Below are 20,301 nucleotides of genomic sequence, written 5' to 3' on the forward strand. Positions count from 1 at the left end.
GCTCCAGTGACTCTGTCTACAATTTCTGCTGCCTTATTCATGGACCCCCCACCACCACCCCTTCCACCCTGGTCATTCTCTCATCTGCCCTCTCCTGTTGGGAAGAAGATAGTGAAGGGCTTGAGAACACATGCTACCAGGCTGAAGGACAGCTTCTATCCTGCTGCAATCAAACTCCTCAACGCTGAAGACAAATTCTTGACTTCCTAATTTGCTTTTTATGGTCCCTGCACTTTATTTGTCTATCTGCACTACATTCTTTCAGCAGCAATAACTCTATATTCTGCATTCTGCATTCTTTTTACTGCCTTGATCTAATCATATATGGCATGATCTGTCAGCATGGCATGCAGAGTTTTTCATTGCAACGTGCTATATTGTACATGATAATAATAAACCAATACTGATAGCAGTTGACAGCCGAATAGTTTTGAGTGACAGGAGGAACTGTGACTGAGAGGAAACCAATCAGTGCAGTGGGGATTGAGCAGAAAGTAAGGAGTAATTCCGAACTCCTTCAGAAAGCTGGCACAGGCATGTGTGCTGCAGGACCTGGTGAGCTGAGATTTGACGGCTCATTACTAAGTGAAACTACAAATGCTGGATGGGTTCTTTCAGACACATTTCATTGATCTCTCCTGATATTGGTCATTATTGTGACTTTCATTTACCATGACAGGACTCCACTACAAAAGCTTTCGTACAACCTTATTGACTAGCTTCTGATGTGATACCATACGATAGGTCGACAAGGTGTTTGCCTCCATGACATCTTCTTGCCCTCCTGACTGTCAGTGTCTACAGTAGGAGATGTCAACAGGGCAAGTGGGGGCTGGGAGAAGCTGTGTAAGGAGATAGCGAGGACGAGAATGAAGGAGAGAGGCATGGAAGTAAAGGTATTGAGTAGACACCACACACATTCTGGTCATAACTGTGAGACAGCGGTCACATTCAGTAACAGACTGCTGGCTGCTGGCAAAGCGTGAATGAGTAGTTGTGTGTGTGGATCACTAGAGACACACATGCACAATAACACGGTGCTGAAAAGAGGGTTTAATGTACAGAGGAAGATGGATTAAATTCAGTCAAACTACAGAGATGTTGGGGGTAGGAGTTAATGAGTGACTATGCCTTGGAACTAGATTAACATCAATAGAGAAAATAGATCAAATCAGCCATGTCAAAAAAATGGCTCACGTCAAGCTCCTCCAACCTAAAGAGAATAATAATAGCAATAGCAAAAAATTGTTTGCTTTGTTCTGCTCCCAACATCCTACCGCCATATTGGAACTGTTAACTAATCAATATAATAAGCAGGTACAGTATCAGGGCAGACCCCAACACAGGGTAAGGAAAGTGAATGAATTTGGGATCCAAAAGCATCAAATAACCCATTCTTTACAATCATTTACCACAGGGCAGTACAGTGGCACGTCAGTAGAGCAGTTGCCTCACAGTACCAGCGACCCAGTTTCAATCCTGATCTCTGGTGCTGCCTATGTGGAGTTTAAATGTTCTCCCTGTGATTGCACCGGACTTTTCTAGGTATTCCAGTTTCCTTCCACATCCCAGATTTGAGTGGGATAACTGGCTGCTGCAAATTGCCCCTGATGTGTTGGTGAATATTAGGTTCTGGGAGATGTAGGGAATTCTAGTGGTGTAAGTGAGTGCTGGAATTTGGGAGATGTTGACAGGAATGTGGGAAAATAAAATGGGATCAGTGAAGGATTTAGTGTAAATGGAGCTTGGTGGTTGATATGGACTCAGTGGACTGAAGAACTTGGTTCAGTGAGATCATACCTCATGGTACTCTTAGCACATTCTGAAGTAAGTTCTGAAACAGAGAATTCCCTTTGCATGAGACTGTCAGTGGAAATTCAGATAAGTGACAGGCAGAAAAAAGACTCAATGGCCATTACAACCCAGTCAGGAATAAACATCTATGTCTTGTGGTTGTAATAAGATAATCTTCTCTTTAAAAAGTGCTGTGATTCCACCTCAGTTCTCCATCTGTTAAAGTGGATTGTATTTCAACCTGAACCCATTGCCTCCTCAAAGCCTGCAAGTCCCCAGGATCTCTGTTGTGGTTCTACTCTCGACTTCGGCCATGCCCTCAACACTCTCTGGATGTTCTGATGTTCCCCTTTCCCTTTTGCTTGGAGACATTCTAAAAATCCAACTTCAATCCTTTCAGGTTCCATGCAAATTTCACATTGAACACTTACTGTGGACAAACACACGCTTCATTGTTAACCTCATCAATGAAGGAGATGCTTGATCATTTCTAATTTGCACATGTGCTAAGCGATTGTGGGAATGTCAAGATCCCGTTATTCTTTAACCCTTTGTTGGAACTGATGAAGGACTTTGGGGCAGCCCTCTCAGACAAAAACCATGACAGCTTGGCAAGGGCAAAGGATGTGAAAACAATTGCAAAGAATCAGGAGGAAGGTCTCAAATTTGCAAATGTTATTCTAAAATGTATTTTTAAATATGGTGAGAGTACCTAATAAAAAAATTCTTCAACATCTCCCAGCAAAACGGAAAATTTGATCCTGAGTGATGTCTGGCAAGGGGGACTTCAGTAGTGTGTAATGGGTTCAGCCGGCCTGTCCTGGTGTAGTGTGTGTGTGAGTGGACTACACTCCCTCCGGCTTGCTGTCACACCCGCTGAGAGGTGGGATGTGTGATCTGAGAAATGCAATTCGATTGCTGTCCTCTTTGGAACCAGGCTCTAGCTGTCTCTGTCTTATCAATTTTCCCCAGCACCACACAGCTTGTCGCTGTGAATTTGCAAGCCCACGCAGCATGAGCAATACAGCAAACTGCTGGCATGGCCTGGAAGGTGGAGGGGGGTGAAGATCAGAGAGCAGGGAGCTGAGTGCTTGTCTGTGGGAGGAGTGGGGTGCTGTGTTCAGTCATTGTTGAGGAGAGGATGGGTGAAGCAATGGAGGGAGTGGTCATATCAGAACAAAAACACCTGGAAACAAGGCTTTGTCCTTACATTTCTAGTCTCCACTCTTGCCCTCTCTTCCCTGCTCCTCCCACATGGTGCTCAGCCTGCACCCGCTGGGGCTGACACGGATGAGGCACTTCAATAGTCTGGCTTCTCTCGCCTTCCTGCTGTCAGCTCTGTCCCACCCCCTGCCGCCACACAGCAGCGCAGCTGTTTCAAGTGAGCTCTCGGCAAGCTCCTTTGTGGCATCCGGGCAAATCGTCTGACAGGCACGGTTCAGGAGACATGACAAGTGGTGCTTCTATAGGGTGCCAGCTCCGGCCTCCAGCTTAGAAATACTGTGGTGTGGGAAAGGGACAGCGAGGGACATAGAGGGTGTGGGGAAGAAGACAGAGATGATGAGGAGGAGAAGATAGAAAGAAACTGGGAGAGAAGAGAGAAAGAAGGTGAAAGGGAAGGGATAGTGTGTGGAAGAAGAAAGTGAGAGTGTCGAAGAGAATAGGGAGTGTTGAAGAGTGTGAGTGCAGGAAAGAGAGGACTGTGAGGGAGAAGGGGAGAGAGAGAGTGTGGGAGAGAATAGGGAGTGTTGAAGTGTGTAGGAGAGAGGGGACTGTGAGGGAGAGGGGGAGAGAGAGAGTGTGGGAGAGAATAGGGATTGTTGAAGTGTGTAGGAGAGAGAGGACTGTGAGGGAGAAGGGGAGAGAGAGTATGGGAGGGAATAGGGAGTGTTGAAGAATGTGAGTGTAGGAGAGGAGAGACTGTGAGGGAGAAGGGGAGAGAGAGTGTGGGAGAGAATAGAAATAGTGCGTGGGAGTGTAGCAGAGATGAGAGAGAGAAGGAAGAAAGAGAGTATGAGAGCAGAGGACAAAGCGGGAAAGCGAGAGTGAGAGTATGAGAGATCATAAGGCGAGAGTGAGATAGAAACTGTACAACTTTCCACAACTGAAGATACAGTGGCATGCAAAAGTTTTGGCACCCCGGTCAAAATTTCTGTTACTGTGAATAGCTAAGCAAGTAAAAGATGACCTGATTTCCAAAAGGTATAAGGTTAAAGATGACACATTTCTTTAATATTTTAAGCAAGAGTACTCTTTTATTTCCATCTTTTACAGTTTCAAAATAACAAAAAAAGGAAAAGGGCCTGAAGAAAAAGTTTGATCACCCTGCATGGTCAGTACTTAGTGACACCCCCTTTGGCAAGTATCACAGCTTGTAAACACTTTCTGTAGCCAGTGAAGAGTCTTTCAATTCTTGTTTGGGGGATTTTCACCCATTCTTCCTTGCAAAAGGCTTGTAGTTCTGTGAGATTCTTGGGCCATCTTGCATGCACTGCTCTTTTGAGGTCTATCCACAGATTTTTGATGATGTTTAGGTCGGGGGATTGTGAGGACCTTGGCAAAACCTTCAGCTTGCGCCTCTTGAGGTAGTCCATTGTGGATTTTGAAGTATGTTTAGGATCATTATCCTGTTGTTGAAGCCATCCTCTTTTCATCTTCAGCTTTTTTACAGACAGTGTGATGTTTGCTTCCAGAATTTGCTGGTATTTAATTGAAGTCACTCTTCCCTCTACCAGTGAAATGTTCCCTGTGCCACTGGCTGCAACACAAGCCCAAAGCATGATCGATTCACCCCCGTGCTTAACAGCTGGAGAGGTGTTTTTTTCATGAAATTCTGCACCCTTTTTTCTCCTGACATACTTTTGCTCATTGCGGCCAAAAAGTTCAATTTTAACTTCATCAGTCCACAGGACTTGTTTCCAAAATGCATCAGGGTTGTTTAGATGTTCCTTTGCAAACTTCTGATGCTGAATTTTATGGTGAGGATGCAGGAAAAGTTTTCTTCCTATGACTCTTCCATGAAGGTCATATTTGTGCCGGTGTTGCTGCACAGTAGAACAGTGCACCATCACTCCAGAGTCTGCTAAATCTTCCTGAAGGCCTTTTGCAGTCAAACGGGGATTTTGATTTGCCTTTCTAGCAATCCTACAAGCAGTTACCTTGGAAAGTTTTCTTGGTCTTCCAGACCTCAACTTGACCTCCACCATTGCTGTTAACTGCCATGTAATTTCTTAATTACATTATGAACTGAGGAAAAGGCTACCTGAAAATGCTTTGCTATCTTCTTATAGCCTTCTCCTGCTTTGTGGGCATCATTTATTTTAATTTTCAGAGTGCTAAGCAGCTGCTTCGAGGAGGCCATGGTTGCTGATTGTTGAGACAAGGTTTGAGGAGTGAGGGTATTAAAAAGCTTTGAAATTTGTATCACCTGGCCTATCCCAACAATGACTGTGAACAAGCCATAGCCCTAACAAGCTAATTAAGGTCTGAGACCTTGGTAAAAGTCACCTGAGGGCTCAAATCTCTTAGGGTGCCCAAACTTTTGCATGGTGCTCCTTTCCTTTTTTTCACTCTGAAATTGTACAAAACAAAAATAGTACACTAACCTTGCTTAAAATGTTGAAAAGAATGTTTCATCTTGAACTTTATGGCTCTTGGACATCAGTTCATCTTCTACTCACTTAACTGTTCACAGTAACAGAAATTTTGACCAGAGGTGCCCAAACTTTTGCATGCCACCGTATCTCCACATCTAACCTACCAAGCCCTTTTAAAATCTTTTATGTTTGAATGTTTAAATCTTTTATGGTTGTTCTCTGGCATAGATGTGATCGGTAGGTGGGAAGCCTTCAAAGCAGAAATTTTGAGAGTGCAGAATTTGTATGTTCCCGTCAGGATTAAAGGCAAGGTGAATAGGAATAAGGAACCTTGGTTCTCAAGGGATATTGCAACTCTGATAAAGAAGAAGAGGGAGTTGTATGACGTGTATAGGAAGCAGGGAGTAAATAAGGTGCTTGAGGAGTGTAAGAAGTGCAAGAAAATACTTAAGAAAGAAATCAGGAGGGCTAAAAGAAGACATGAGGTTGCCTTGGCAGTCAAAGTGAAGGATAATCCAAAGAGCTTTTACAGGTATATTAAGAGCAAAAGGATTGTAAGGGATAAAATTGGTCTTCTTGAAGATCAGAGTGGTCGGCTATGTGCGGAACCAAAGGAAATGGGGGGGATCTTAAACAGGTTTTTTGCGTCTGTATTTACTAAGGAAACTGGCATGAAGTCTATGGAATTAAGGGAAACAAGTAGTGAAATCATGGAAACTGTACAGATTGAAAAGGAGGAGGTCCTTGCTGTCTTGAGGAAAATTAAAGTGGATAAATCCCTGGGACATGACAGGTGTGTTCCCTTGGACTTTGAAGGAGACTGGTGTTAAAATTGCAGGGGCCCTGGCTGAAATATTTAAAATGTCGCTGTCTACAGGTGAGGTGCTGGAGGATTGGAGAGTGGCTCATGTTGTTCCGTTGTTTAAAAAAGGATCGAAAAGTAATCCGGGAAATTATAGGCCAGTAAGTTTAACGTCGGTAGTAGGTAAGTTATTGGAGGGAGTACTAAGAGACAGAATCTACAAGCATTTGGATAGACAGGGACTTATTAGGGAGAATCAACATGGCTTTGTGCGTGGTAGGTCATGTTTGACTAATCTATTGGAGTTTTTCAAGGAGGTTACCGGGAAAGTGGATGAAGGGAAGGCAGTGGGTATGTGTCTACATGAATTTCAGTAAGGCCTTTGACAAGGTCCCGCATGGGAGGTTAGTTAGGAAAATTCAGTCGCTAGGTATACATGGAGAGGCGGTAAATTGGATTAGACATTGGCTCGATGGAAGAAGCCAGAGAGTGGTGGTAGGGAATTGCTTCTCTGAGTGGAGGCCTGTGTCTAGTGGTGTGCCACAGGGATCAGTGCTGGGTCCATTGTTATTTGTCATCTATATCAATGATCTGGATGATAATGTGGTAAATTGGATCAGCAAATTTGCTGATGATACAAAGATTGGAGGTGTAGTAGACAGTGAGTAAGGTTTTCAGAGCCTGCAGAGGGACTTGGACCAGCTGGAAAAATGGGCTGAAAAATGGCAGATGGAGTTTAATATTGACAAGTGTGAGGTATTGCACGTTGGAAGGACAAACCAACGTAGAACATACAGGATTAATGGTAAGACACTGAGGAGTGCAGTGGAACAGAGGGATCTGGGAATACAGATACAAAATTCCCTAAAAGTGGCGTCCCTAAAAGGGTCGTAAAGAGAGCTTTTGGTACATTGGCCTTTATTAATCAAAGTATTGAGTGTAAGAGCTGGAATGTTATGATGAGGTTGTATAAGGCATTGGTGAGGCCGAATCTGGAGTATTGTGTTCAGTTTTGGTCACCAAATTACAGGAAGGATATAAATAAGGTTGAAAGAGTGCAGAGAAGGTTTACAAGGATGTTGCCGGGACTTGAGAAACTCAGTTACAGAGAAAGGTTGAATAGGTTAGGACTTTATTCCCTGGAGCGTAGAAGAATGAGGGGTATATAAAATTATGATGGGTATAGATAGAGTGAATGCAAGCAGGCTTTTTCCACTGAGGCAAGGGGAGAAAAAAACCAGAGGACATGGGTTAAGGGTGGGGGGGGAGTTTAAAGGGAATATTAGGGGGGGCTTCTTCACACAGAGAGTGGTGAGAGTATGGAATGAGCTGCCAGACGAGGTGGTAAATGCGGGTTCTTTTTTAACATTTAAGAATAAATTGGACAAATACATGGATGGGAGGTGTATGGAGGGATATGGTCCGTGTGCAGGTCAGTGGGACTAGGCAGAAAATGGTTCGGCACAGCCAAGAAGGGCCAAAAGGCCTGTTTCTGTGCTGTAGTTTCTATGGTTTCTATGGTTTAATGAGATCACCTCTCATTTTTCTAAGCTCTACAGAATACAAATCTAAACTGCCCTTTCTTTCTTGGTAGAACAGCCCTCTCATCCTAGGAATTATTCTGGTGAATCTTATTTGGACTGCCTCCATCCATACTACATCTGTTTTGGGCAAGAGGACCGAATTGTATGCAGTACTCAGGGTGTGGCTTCATCAACACCCTGCATAACTGCATTAAAACTGCATCAATTTTAATCCCTCTTTGCGAAGAAGCTCAAATACCATTTGCTTTCTTACCTACTTAATAATAATAATAATTATTATTAGCACCTTTATATAGCACCTTTCATACATTATGATACTGGTTCAAAATACTTTACATAAAATGTAACAATAAAGCAATATAGTCATAAAAATACAATTAAAATCATAAGATAAACATTATATAGAATGAAAGGTAATTGAATATACCAAATTATATAAGTGCAATCAACATCTTCAGGCATTAAATAACCCTATAAATAGGCTAAATTAAAAAAGCCGGTTTTTAGAAGTGTTTTGAAACATTCCACAGTACTAGCCTGGCATATGTCAGTCTGTAAGAGCATTCCACAATTTTTGGGGCGTAAAAACAAAAGGCTGCATCACCAGTTCTTGTATGCTTGGTTCTTGGACTTCCTGTCAGATCGCCGGCAGGTGGTAAGAGTGGGAGCCTCACCTGCACCCTTCTGAATCTCAATACAGGAGCCCCTCAGGGCTGTGTGCTAAGTCCCCTCCTTTACTCGTATACCCATGACTGTGCCGCCACCCACAGTTCTAGTCTGCTAATTAAATTTGCGAATGACACTACATTGATTGACCTTATCTCAAACAATACAGAGGTGGCCTACAGGGAAGAAGTCATCTCTCTGACACTGTGGTGTCAAGAAAACAACCCCTCTCCCTCAATGTCACAAAAGCAAAAGAGGTAGTTGTGGATTACAGGAGGAATGGAGACGGGCTAACCCCTATTGACATCAATCTACCTGGGACTGAGAAGGTAAACAGCTTCAAATTCCTCAGCATCCACATCACCAAGGACCTCACGTGGTCCGTACACACCAGCTGTGTGGTGAAAAAGGCACAACAGCGCCTCTTTCACTTCAGACGGTTGAGGAAGTTTGGTATGGGCCCCCAAATCTTCAGAACTTTCTACAGGGGCACAATTGAGAGCATCCTGACTGGCTGCATCACGGCCTGGTATGGGAAATGTACCTCCTGTAATTGCAGGACTCTGAAGAGAATGGTGCAGACAGCCCAGCGCATCTGTAGTTGTAAACTTCCTATGATTCAGGACACTTACATGGAAAGGTGTGTAAAAAGGGCCTGTAGGATCATTGGGGACCCAAGTCACCCCAACCACAATCTATTCCAGCTGCTATTATCCGGGAAACAGCATAAAAGCCAGGACCAGCAGACTCCGGGACAGCTTCTTCCACCAGGCCATCAGACTGATTAACTCATGCTGATTTGAGTGTATTTCTATGTTACTTTGACTGTTCTATTTAATATAAATTATTATAAATTACTATGATTGCACATTTAGACGGAGACGTAACGTAGAGATTTTTACTCCTCATGTATGTGAAGGATGTAAGAAATAAAGTCAATTCAATTCTCTAGGAAATCTAAGCAAATCAGTATTTCTGGATCTAAGATTACGATTCAGGATGTAACACTCCAAAATATACAGAGGAGCTATATCATTCAGAGCCTTAAATATAACTGAGTATCAGGCAGCCAGTGTAATGATGCCAAAATTGTGAAATACAGTAGGTTTGATTATATTCAGCTTTTCTAAATAATTGATTATTCTTTCTTTCATTTTTGACGAAAGCATCTTGGCAATTATAAATGTTACAGTCACTGGTTTATTGTTCCCTGCATTCTGCCTTTCTCTTTTTTTAAGCAAGTTTTGGCAGTTTTCCAATCTTTTGGTTCCCTCTTGGAGTTTAACAAAAATATTTAAATATGTCTACTATCTTGCAGCCACTTCCTTAGAAGCCCCAGAGTGCAATCCATCGAGTCCTGCCCATCTTTACACTCTCTCTCAACCGGCCCCCCCACCAAGTTTCTCCAAAGTTGTACCCAGTGCAATTGGAATTATTGTAATTCCACCATGTTATTTCAAGTTAGCCCATGTGATATTTTAAGGGATACCAACAATGTGTTCCATGGTGAAAACTGAGCAAACAATTCATTCAACTATCTTTCTTTTCAATTATTAATTCACCAGCCTCATCCTTTAGTGCATGAACCCCTACCATTGCAGTCAACAGGATGAGTTGCAACATAAAAGGCAGACAAAATCGAAAATGGTGAATACAGGACTGAAGATGTTCTATTTGAATGCACGCAGTATATGGGAAAAGGTAGATGAACCTGTAGCATAGTTACAGATTGGCATATATGATGTTGTTGGCAGGGAGGAGAAGATGGCCGTGCGAGGCAGCACGTGCGGCCTGTCCGGTGAATGATATCGGTATTTATAAGTAGGATGCCGTGCACAATTTTGATTTGATGGAGACAGACGTGAGAAGCACGGAGGAACATCTGGAGAAACTTCTGAAATGCCCGGTTCGCTGCCACTGCTACTGTGTGATCAAGAATCTCCGGAGGCGAAGGCCCCAAATCCTCGGCTTTGCCTGTTTCTGGCGGCTAGGGCTGGGGTCGAAGTGCTTGGCAGAGATGGTGCTTGGTGCTCGGTGTTGGAGAGCTGGTCGGAGGCTCGAAGTTTTCGGACGGACTCAAGAGCCGGACTGTGGTCGGGTGCTTCCAGGATGCTGCATCGGCAAGTTTGCGGTGCTGGAAGCTCATGGCAGGGAGAGTTTTCTTCCTTCTACCTGTCTGCATGAGATAATGGGACTTTGGAGGGACTTTGAGACTTTGTTTTTACCAAGCCCATGGTCTGTTCTCTATCAAATTACAGCATTGCTTTCACTGTTGTAACTATATGTTATAATTATGTGGTTTTTGTCAGTTTTTCAGTCTTGGTCTGTCTTGTGTTTCTGTGATATCACACTGGAGGAACATTTTATCATTTCTTAATGCATGCATTACTAAATGACAATAAAAGAGGACTGCGTATCCTCATAATCTAATCTAATCACTGAATAATGGCTGAAAGAAGATTATAAATGGGAGCTTAACATACAAGGAAACATTGTATCAAAAAGACAGGTAGGAAGGCAGAGTGGGTGGCATTGTTCTGCTGGTAAAAAATAAAATCAAATTTTCAGAAAAAGGTGAAATAAGGTTGGAAGGTTTTGAAGTGTTGTGGATAGAGATAAGGAACTGCAAGGATAAAATGATGGGACTAATGTACAAACTCACAAACAGTAGTAAGGATGTGTGTGTGTGTGTGTGTGTGCGCGCGCCCTTAACTCCTGGTGGAGTCGTCAGGGCGCCATCATGACAAGCTTTTGGTATGCTCATCATACGGCGTGCCTTGGGCATATGAAACCTGACAGAACCCATCCCTCACCAGGCTTTTTTTTAACGAGGTTGTGTTGTTAGCTCGACACTCAACCCTGGCACAGATGGAAAGCGTGCAAGGGAGCCGATCAGATTTGAACTCGGGATCTCTCACCCCAAAGTCCAGCACTGATGCCACTACGCCACCAGGATGTGATCTACAAATTACAATGGGAGATAGAAAATGCATGCCAAAAGGGCAATGTCACAATAGTCACACACACAAAATGCTGGTGGAATGCAGCAGGCCAGACAGCGTCCATAGGAAGAAGAACAGTCGACGTTTAGGGCCGAGACCCTTCATCAGGACTAACTGAAAGAAGAGATAGTAAGAGAAATCTTGCTTGAATTTCCAGCAGCTGCAGATATCCTCGTGTTTGAATGTCACAATAGTTATGGGGGATTTCAGTATGGATGTACATTGGGAAAATCAGGTTGGTGCAGGTTTTAAGAGTGTGAATTTCTAGAATACCTACGAGATGGTTTTTTAGAGCGGGTTGTGGTTGAACATACTAGGGGATCAGCTATTCTGGATTGGGTGCCGTGCAATGAATCAGAATTCATTAGCAAGCTTAAGGTAAAAGAACCCTTAGGGGAATGTGATCATAACATGATTGAATTCACCATGAAATTTGAGAAGGAGAAGCTAAAGTCAGATGTAGCAGTATTACAGTGACGTAAAGGGAATTAATGAGGCATGAGAAAGGATTTGGTCAGAAGTGATTTGAAAAGAACACTGGCAGGGATGATGTCAGTACAGCAATGGCAGGAATTTCTGGAACCATTATGGAAGGCACTGTATATATATGTCCCAAAGAGGAAGAAGTATTCTAAAAGAAAGAAGACACAATTCTGGCTAACAAGATAAGCCAAAGCCAACATAAAAGCCAAAGAGAGGGCACATAATAGAGCAAAAATTAGTGCAAATTTACAGGACTGGGAAGCTTTTAAAAACCAACAGAAGGCGACTAAAAAGTCATTAAGAAGGTAAAGATTGAATATGAAACTAGGCACCAATAATATTAAAGAGGATACCAAAAGTTTCTTCGGATGCATAAAGTGTAAAAGTGAGGCAAGGGTGGATATCAGACCATGGGAAAATGATGTTAGAGAGGTAAAAATGGGGACAAGGAAATGGCGGATGAACTGAGTAAGTAATTTCCATCCGTCAACGTGGAAGACACCAGCAGTATGGTTGAAGTTCTAGGTGTCAGGGGTCATGAGGTGTGTGAAGTTACCATAAACAGAGACAAAGTTCTTGGGAACCTGAAAGGTCTGAAGGTAGATAAGTCACCTGGACCAGATGGTGAACTCCCCAGGGTTCTGAAAGTAGGTGGTTGAAGAGATCGTGGAGGCATTAGTAATGATCTTTCAAGAATCACTAGTTTCTGGAAAGGTACTGGAAGACTGGAAAATTGCAAGTGTCTCTCCACTCTTCAAGAAGGAAGCAAGACCTCAGGTCTGACCTCAGATGGTAGGAAATGAGGTCTCAGAGTACCATGACAAGTAGGCCAAAGTCAGCATGGTTTCCTCAAGGGAAAATCTTGCCTGACAAATCTGTTGGAATTCTTTAAGGAAATAACAAGCAGGAGAGACGAAGGAGAATGGGTTGATGCTTGTACCTAGATTTTCAGAAGGCCTTTGACAAGGCGCCACATGTGAGGCTTCTTAATAAGTTATGAACCCATGGTATTACAGGAAAGATTCTAACATGCAAAAAAGAAGGCTGATTAGCAGGTAGAAAAGAATGGGAATAAAGCGATCCTTTTCTGGTTGGCTTCCAGTGACTAGTGGTGTTCCACAGAGATCTCTTTTGGGACAGATCCTTTTTACATTATATGTCAATGATATAGAGGATGAAATTGATGGCTTTGTTGCAGAGTTTGCAGATGATATAAAAATAGGTAGAGGGGCAGGTAATTTTGAGGCAGTAGAGAAGCTACATAAGGACTTAGACAAATTAGGAGAATCGGCATTGAAATGGCAGATGGAATACAGTGTCAGGAAGTTTATGGTCATGCACTTTGGTAGAAGAACTGAAAAAGTATACTATTAATTGAGGTGTCTGTGGCTCCTCATTGGGAACCCCTGCTCTAGGGGCTCAATTCTCACCTTAGCTACCTTCCTCTATTTATACAGTATATTCACAGAAATGTGAGTGTTTTTAATTGTCTGCTGCAAGACCTTTAGAAACATCTCATTCCTCTGGTCTACCATTAGTCCTTGCTGGATTGTGCATCCTACTTTTCAATTTAACATTATCCTTGAGCTCCTTTGTTAACCATGGACCATCTCATCTCATTGAAGTTTTCCTTTTGTTTGGGGTAAACTCTGGCTGGGCATAAGATTAGTTGTCTAAAACCAGGGAGGGTCCAATTGTAGCTAATCACAGATTAGTGTTTTATCAATGTACTGTGGATCTAGTTTGACTCAAGGTTTATAAGAGCTGTGAAGAAAATAGCTGTGACTTCATGGAATGACAGAAGAAGATGAGGAGCTGAATGGCCTTCTCTCGCTTCTATTTAGTTCAGGAGATTGTAGAAGTGTACATGAAGCAGCTGGTGTATGAAAGTCCCATTGAAGCATGCAAGGTGGCTGCCTGAGCAAGAGGGTGAGTTATGCTGCAGTTAGGAGGAGAGGAGGAGATCAACACCTAAAGGTTGGGCTTTTTGCTACAGGCTGTATGACTGAGGATAGAGAGGAGGAGGGGACAGTTTCCTTACATTCAAGGGCTGTGGACTGTACATCCGACCTGTTCCCAGAGTATCGCTGTATCCTCCGGTTTGGTTGATGACATGACGCAAGGAATCCACCTGGAAAAGAAAGAAGAGTCTGCTATGGCTGTGACCTTGCACTGTTCTGCTGCAGCCAGCAGAAGGTAGGACATCTGACACCACAAAGACTTACAAACCTTTTGCACCCCTTTTCCACCTCTCGTGGGCTCCTGTGGTCAAATAAAGGTCTTTTGAGCCTCTGTCTTGCAACACCAACCCCATTGCCAGCCTTGCTGGACAGATGAACATTGAATAATATAGCGCAAGGTCAGAGCCTTCAGGTAATAATGACTGTGCTGAGAATGATGGCAAATTAAACAAATCCCTTCTGCCTGCAAATGACCCATACCCCCATTCCCTGCACATTCATGTGTCTATCTGAAAGCCACGATTGTATCTGCTTCCAATACTACATGACCTGAAAATACAGACAATTTTTTGGTGCAAAGAGTAGCAAGTTAGAGACGCCTACTGTGGAAGGTGGTAAGTTCCTTTAAACTTCCCCTCCTCCCTACTCCCACCTCACTAAAAGCTATGCCCCCTAGAACTTGATGTTTCCACCCTGGGAAAAGACCCTATCTACCCTATGCCACTTATTATTTCATAAATATCTACGAGGTCTCCTGATGCTCTAGAGAAAACAGTCCAAATTCGTCCAACCTCTCCTTACAGCTAACCCCTTCTGCCTGCTTATGATCCATGTTCCCCCCATTCTCTGCATATACATGTACCATTTAAAAACCTTTTGAAAGCCATTACTGTATCAGCCAACACCAATTCCACCCTCCCCACCAGCAGCCAATCTCAGACACCTACCACTCACAGTCTAAAAAACCTTCATCCCCTTTAAACTTCTCCTCTCTCATCTAGGGACATGTAGGGACATGTTCGGCACAACTTTGTGGGCCGAAGGGCCTGTATTCTGCTGTAGGTTTTCTATATGTCTACCTCAAAGTTATGTCCTTTGACATTTTTATTCTGGGAGAAAGATAACGACTATCAACCCTCTGAACATTTCTCATGACCTTATAAGCTTCCTTTAGGTCTGATAGATGATCACCCAATCGTGAGGCCAGTCTCCCCTGTGGACACGATGCTCCACCCTCCCAATCTCTGAAACTATTTTGATTTCCTTGCATTTCCCAGAAGGGAATGGCAGTGGAGTGGTAGTAAGCTGGAATCGGATTACAGGTGTCAAAACATCTGCCTCCTTGCTAAAGGGAGCCACACTCATTCCTGGTTCCGCTGCCCTTGTAAATGGAAATGGAAAGGAATTGGACCGTACCAGTGGTGCAGGAAATGGGATAGGACAATTGTCTACAATGGGAGAATGGCCTCTGGGTGTTCACGTTGTTGGATTGAACTGTTCAGAACTATCCACTGTCCATGGCATTTTACAAACCAGCCAAGTTCAGGACATCACTGGCCCGTGAGCACGGGGTTACATCTGTGACTGCTAACAGAAGGGTTGAAGAGGGGGGCACATGGTGGGACCTTGGTCTGTAGTAGTCTATAGTCAGGCAGCACATCGATCCCAGCCCAAAGCATGCAATGTGGGCTACTATTAGAAGGATTTGATGATGGAGCAGCTACTAAGGAACCAGACCATTAAGTAACAAAGCTGGAACTAGCACCATGACATGCCAGGGCTTTGGGACCAAAGGCAAAGTGATTCAACGTCACAGAGCTGCTTCACAACCCCATAATGAAATGGAGGGCTGGATATAAGGTTCTGAGACATTTTTACCTATGGGTGTCCCTGTGTAGAGTACTGACACCATCACCTTCGGGTGCCAAGGGAGGCTGCTTAGTGTCCCTGGGGCCTGGCACATGTGGAACTATCCAGTTATTCCCCCATGATGTGCTTCTCAGTCGGCCCTGTCTGCACTGGATAGTTGCTGGTTGACCATTGGTGAGTGGTGAAGTGAGCATCATTCTCATCTCATGAAGGAATGGGGAGCCTCGCCACCCACCCCTGCCATTTGAAGCAGTTTGTGTGATGCCCTACCTGTGATTGCACATTTGCGCCGACCTGGGTTTGCTGGAATGTGTCCCCATTAAGTGCCTGCATGCTCATGTACAGATCTCCAGTGCTTGCCAGGTTATACGAAACCAATGAACCTGTAGAGAACAAAGGGTTGTACCTCATTGACCAGTCTGCAGATAGTCTCTCTCACTCTCTATCTCTATCTCTCTCTCTGTCTCTCACACACACACACATTCCCTCTTCATTCTCTCACTCTCCCATTCTGTCTCTTTTCTCTTTTTCTTTCAATCTTGCTATCCTCTCTCTGACTTTCTCTATCTCTCTTTCTCCATTTCTTTCACTTTCTTTTCTCCCTCATCTTTTTCCTCTTGTCCTCCTCTCTCATACTTTATCTTTCTCTTATCTCTTCTTTTCTCTCTGACTCCATCTCACTCTATGCCCTCTTTCTCCCTCCCCCCTCCCTTTCTTATTCTCATTTCTTTATTCTCCCTTCCTCACTTTCACAAAGACACACTATACCTGGGAATTGAATGTACAAGGGTATAGGTGCTATCGAAGGGACAGAAAGGTGGGCAGAGGGGGTGGGGTTGCCCTGTTGGTGAGGAATGAAATTCAGTCCCTTGCAAGGGGGGACATACAATCAGGAGAAATAGAATCAGTGTGGATAGAACTGAGGAACAGTAAGGGCAAAAAGACCCTAATAGGTGTTATCTACAGGCCCCCAAACAGTAGCATGGATATTGGGTGCAAGTTGAATAGGGAGTTAACAATGGCACGTGGAAAAGGGAATGTCGCAGTAGTAATGGGGGATTTCAACATGCAGGTGAACTGGGAAAATCAGGTTGGTACTGGACCCCAGGATAGGGAGTTGGTAGAGTGCCTACGGAATGCATTTTTGGAGCAGCTTATACGAGAGCCGACCAGGGATAAGGCTATTCTGGATTTAGTGTTGTGCAATGAACAGGATTTGATAGGTGATCTTGAAGTAAAGGAGTCATTAGGAGGTAGTGACCATAATATGATAAGTTTTTATCTGCAAGTTGAGAGGGATAAGGGCAGATCAGAAGTGTCAGTATTGCAGTTTAACAAAAGAGACTATGGAGCCATGAGGGAGGAGCTGGCCAAAGTTGACTGGTCGGATATCCTAGCAGAAAAGACAGTGGAACAGCAATGGCAGGTATTCTTGGGAATAATGCACAAGATGCAAAATCAGTTCATCCCCCAGAGAAGGAAGGATTCAAAGGGGGGGGGAGTGGCCACAGTGGTTGACAAAGGAAGTCAGAGATAGCATAGCATTAAAAAAGAAGTATAACAGAGCTAAGGTGAGTGGGAAGACGGATGATTGGGAAATTTTTAAGGAGCAACAGAACTTAACTAAAAAGGCAATACGGGGAGAAAAAATGAGGTATGAACACAAGCTAGTTAGGAATATAAAGGAGGATAGCAAAAGTTTTTTTAGGTATGTGAAGAGAAGGAAGATAGTTAAGAACAATGTTGGGCCCTTGAAGAATGAATTGGGAGAAATTGTTATGGGAAACAGAAAAATGGCAGATGAATTTAATAAGTACTTTGGATCTGTTTTCACTAGAGAAGACACAAGCAATCTCCCAGATGTATGGATGGGCCAAGGACATAGGGTAACAGAGGAACTGAGACAGATTGACATTAGGAAGGAAACGGTGATGAGTAGACTGATGGGACTGAAGGCTAACAAATTCCCAGGTCCAGATGGTCTGCATCCTGGGGTACTAAAGGAGGTGGCTCTGGAAATTGCGGATGCATTCGTGATCATTTTCCTTAGATTCAGGATCAGTTCCTGAGGATTGGCGAATGGCTAATGTTATCCCACTTTTTAAGAAAGGAGGGAGGGAGAAAACAGAGAACTATCGCCCTGTAACATCAGTAGTGGGGAAGATGCTAGAGTCCATTATTAAAGATGAAACAGCGGCATATCTTGATAGCTGTGATAAGATTGGGCCGAGCCAGCATGGATTTACCAAGGGCAAATCATGCTTGAATAATCTATTGGAGTTTTTCGAGGATGTAACCAGGAAGATAGACGCGGGAGATCCAGCGGATGTGGTGTACCTTGACTTTCAGAAGACATTTGATAAGGTACCATATAGGAGATTGGTGGGTAAAATTAGAGCTCATGGCATTGGGGAGAGGATATTGACATGGATAGAAAACTGGTTGGCAGATAGAAAGCAAAGGGTAGCAGTGAATGGGTGTTTCTCGAAATGGCAGGTGGTGACTAGTGGGGTGCCACAGGGCTCGGTATTGGGACCACAGCTGTTTACGGTTTACGTCAATGATTTAGAGGAAGGCATTGTGAATAACATCAGCAAGTTTGCTGATGATACTAAGCTGGGTGGCAGTGTGACATGTGATGAGGATGTTAGGAGAATTCAAGGTGACCTGGATAGGCTGGGTGAGTGAGCAGAAACTTGGCAGATGGAGTTTAATGTGAATAAGTGTGAGGTTATTCACTCTGGGAGCAAGAACAGGAAGGCAGATCATTATCTGAACGGTGTGGAGTTAGATAAGGGTGAAATACAAAGAGATCTAGGAGTACTTGTTCATCAGTCTCTGAAGGTGAATGAGCAATTGCAGCAGGCAGTGAAGAAGGCTAATGGAATGTTGGCCTTTATTACAAAGGGAATTGAGTACAAGAGCAAGGAAATCCTTTTGCATTTGTACAGGGCCCTGGTGAGACCACACCTGGAGTATTGTGTGCAGTTTTGGTCTCCAGGGTTAAGGAAGGACATCCTGGCTGTGGAGGAGGTGCAGCGTAGGTTCACTAGGTTAATTCCTGGGATGTCCGGACTGTCTTACGCAGAGAGGTTAGAGAGACTGGGCTTGTACACGCTGGAATTGAGGAGATTGAGGGGGGATCTGATTGAGACATATAGGATTATTAAGGGTTTGGACAAGATAGAGGCAGGAAATATGTTCCAGATGCTGGGAGAGTCCAGTACCAGAGGGCATGGTTTAAGAATAAGGGGTAGGTCATTTAGGAAAGAGTTGAGGAGGAACTTCTTCTCCCAGAGAGTTGTGGAGGTGTGGAACGGGCTGCTTCAGAAGGCAGTGGAGGCCAATTCTCTGGATGCTTTCAAGAAGGAGCTAGATAGGTATCTTATGGATAGGGGAATCAAGGGTTATGGGGACAAGGCAGGAACCGGGTATTGATAGTAGATGATCAGCCATGATCTCAGAATGGCGGTGCAGGCTCGAAGGGTCGAATGGTCTACTTCTGCACCTATTGTCTATTGTCTATACAGTGTCAGCAGATCAAAATGCCAGGATCAGGGGACAGGACTGTGTTTCACTTTGGACTGCCTGAAGAGCTGGGTCACTCCAGCTCTACTTCTTAATGCTTTGAGGTCCAGACCTTTCATCTGCACAGAGCCCACTTCCTCCACAGATGCTATCTGACTCATTGAATTCCTCCAGCATCTTGTGTCTTGATCAATTGCTAAGGCCAGTTCAAACTGTATATTGATAAATCCGTGGAGACATCCACACATCAAGAGGGATTATTCCATGTTTTCATACTGAGGAACTGCATAATTTAAGTGGACATCCTGTGATTTGCTTCTCTGTGGTCAGAAAGCCCTGTCCTACCACTGTGCAATTCAATGTAAAGAGTAACCAAGACTGCTGCGTCCCCATCCCACATTATTCTTTAACAAGACAATAGAACCATCTGGGTTTTTTCCTGGTGCTCCATCTCCGTGTGGCTGGTGGATTAATTAGCTGCAACACATCCTGATTGTTGAACTCAATACCTTGACCTTAAAGATACCTTCTTTATTGCCCTATCAATTTGTGCACTGACTTTGAGGGTGCTATGGATTTGGACTCCAAGCTTGTTTAATTTTTGGATGGCACAGCAGGCAGAGCCACTGCCTCAGAGCTCCGCAGTTAGGAGTTCAATCCCAATTTGGATGCAGTTTGTGTGGAGTTTGTACATCTTCTCTGTTTATGTGTGTGCAAGACAGTCGGTTAATCACCAACTGTAAATTGCCCATGTGTGTAGGCGAGTGGGAGAATCTCAGGGGGACAATTAATGCCAATGTGGGGAGAATCCGGGGGTGGGGGGTGGGAATGAGTGGAGGTTTGCTGTAAATAGGTGGTCGATGGTTGACTCAGACTTGATGGGCTGAAGGGTCTGTATGACTCCATGAACTGCAAGCTTCGACAAAAATAGCAAAAGCAGGGATGGCAATGATCAGCTGAACACTCTCAGGCACCAGCATCATAAGACCATAAGACCATAAGACAAAGGAGCAGAAGTCAGCCGTTCGGCCCATCGAGTCTGCTCCGCCATTTTAT

The 20,301-nt window shown here is 43.9% G+C and overlaps 1 protein-coding gene across 3 annotated transcripts in view; it reads right to left on the reverse strand.

Annotated features, from left to right (window-relative positions):
* Positions 1-20,301, reverse strand: part of LOC140206135 (pre-B-cell leukemia transcription factor 1-like) — a 607,496-nt gene that overhangs the window by 24,914 nt on the left and 562,281 nt on the right. For 2 of the 3 annotated variants that reach the window (XM_072274345.1, XM_072274344.1), the window contains 2 exons: positions 15,988-16,100; positions 13,929-14,018 (listed from right to left, as the gene is read on the reverse strand). In XM_072274345.1, coding sequence (XP_072130446.1) covers positions 13,929-14,018; positions 15,988-16,100 — 203 coding nt within the window. The remainder of the gene's footprint in view (positions 1-13,928; positions 14,019-15,987; positions 16,101-20,301) is intronic. The other variant, XM_072274346.1, reaches the window with a different exon arrangement.

Source organism: Mobula birostris, chromosome 12, assembly GCF_030028105.1.
Source record: "Mobula birostris isolate sMobBir1 chromosome 12, sMobBir1.hap1, whole genome shotgun sequence".
Taxonomy (NCBI): domain Eukaryota; kingdom Metazoa; phylum Chordata; class Chondrichthyes; order Myliobatiformes; family Myliobatidae; genus Mobula; species Mobula birostris.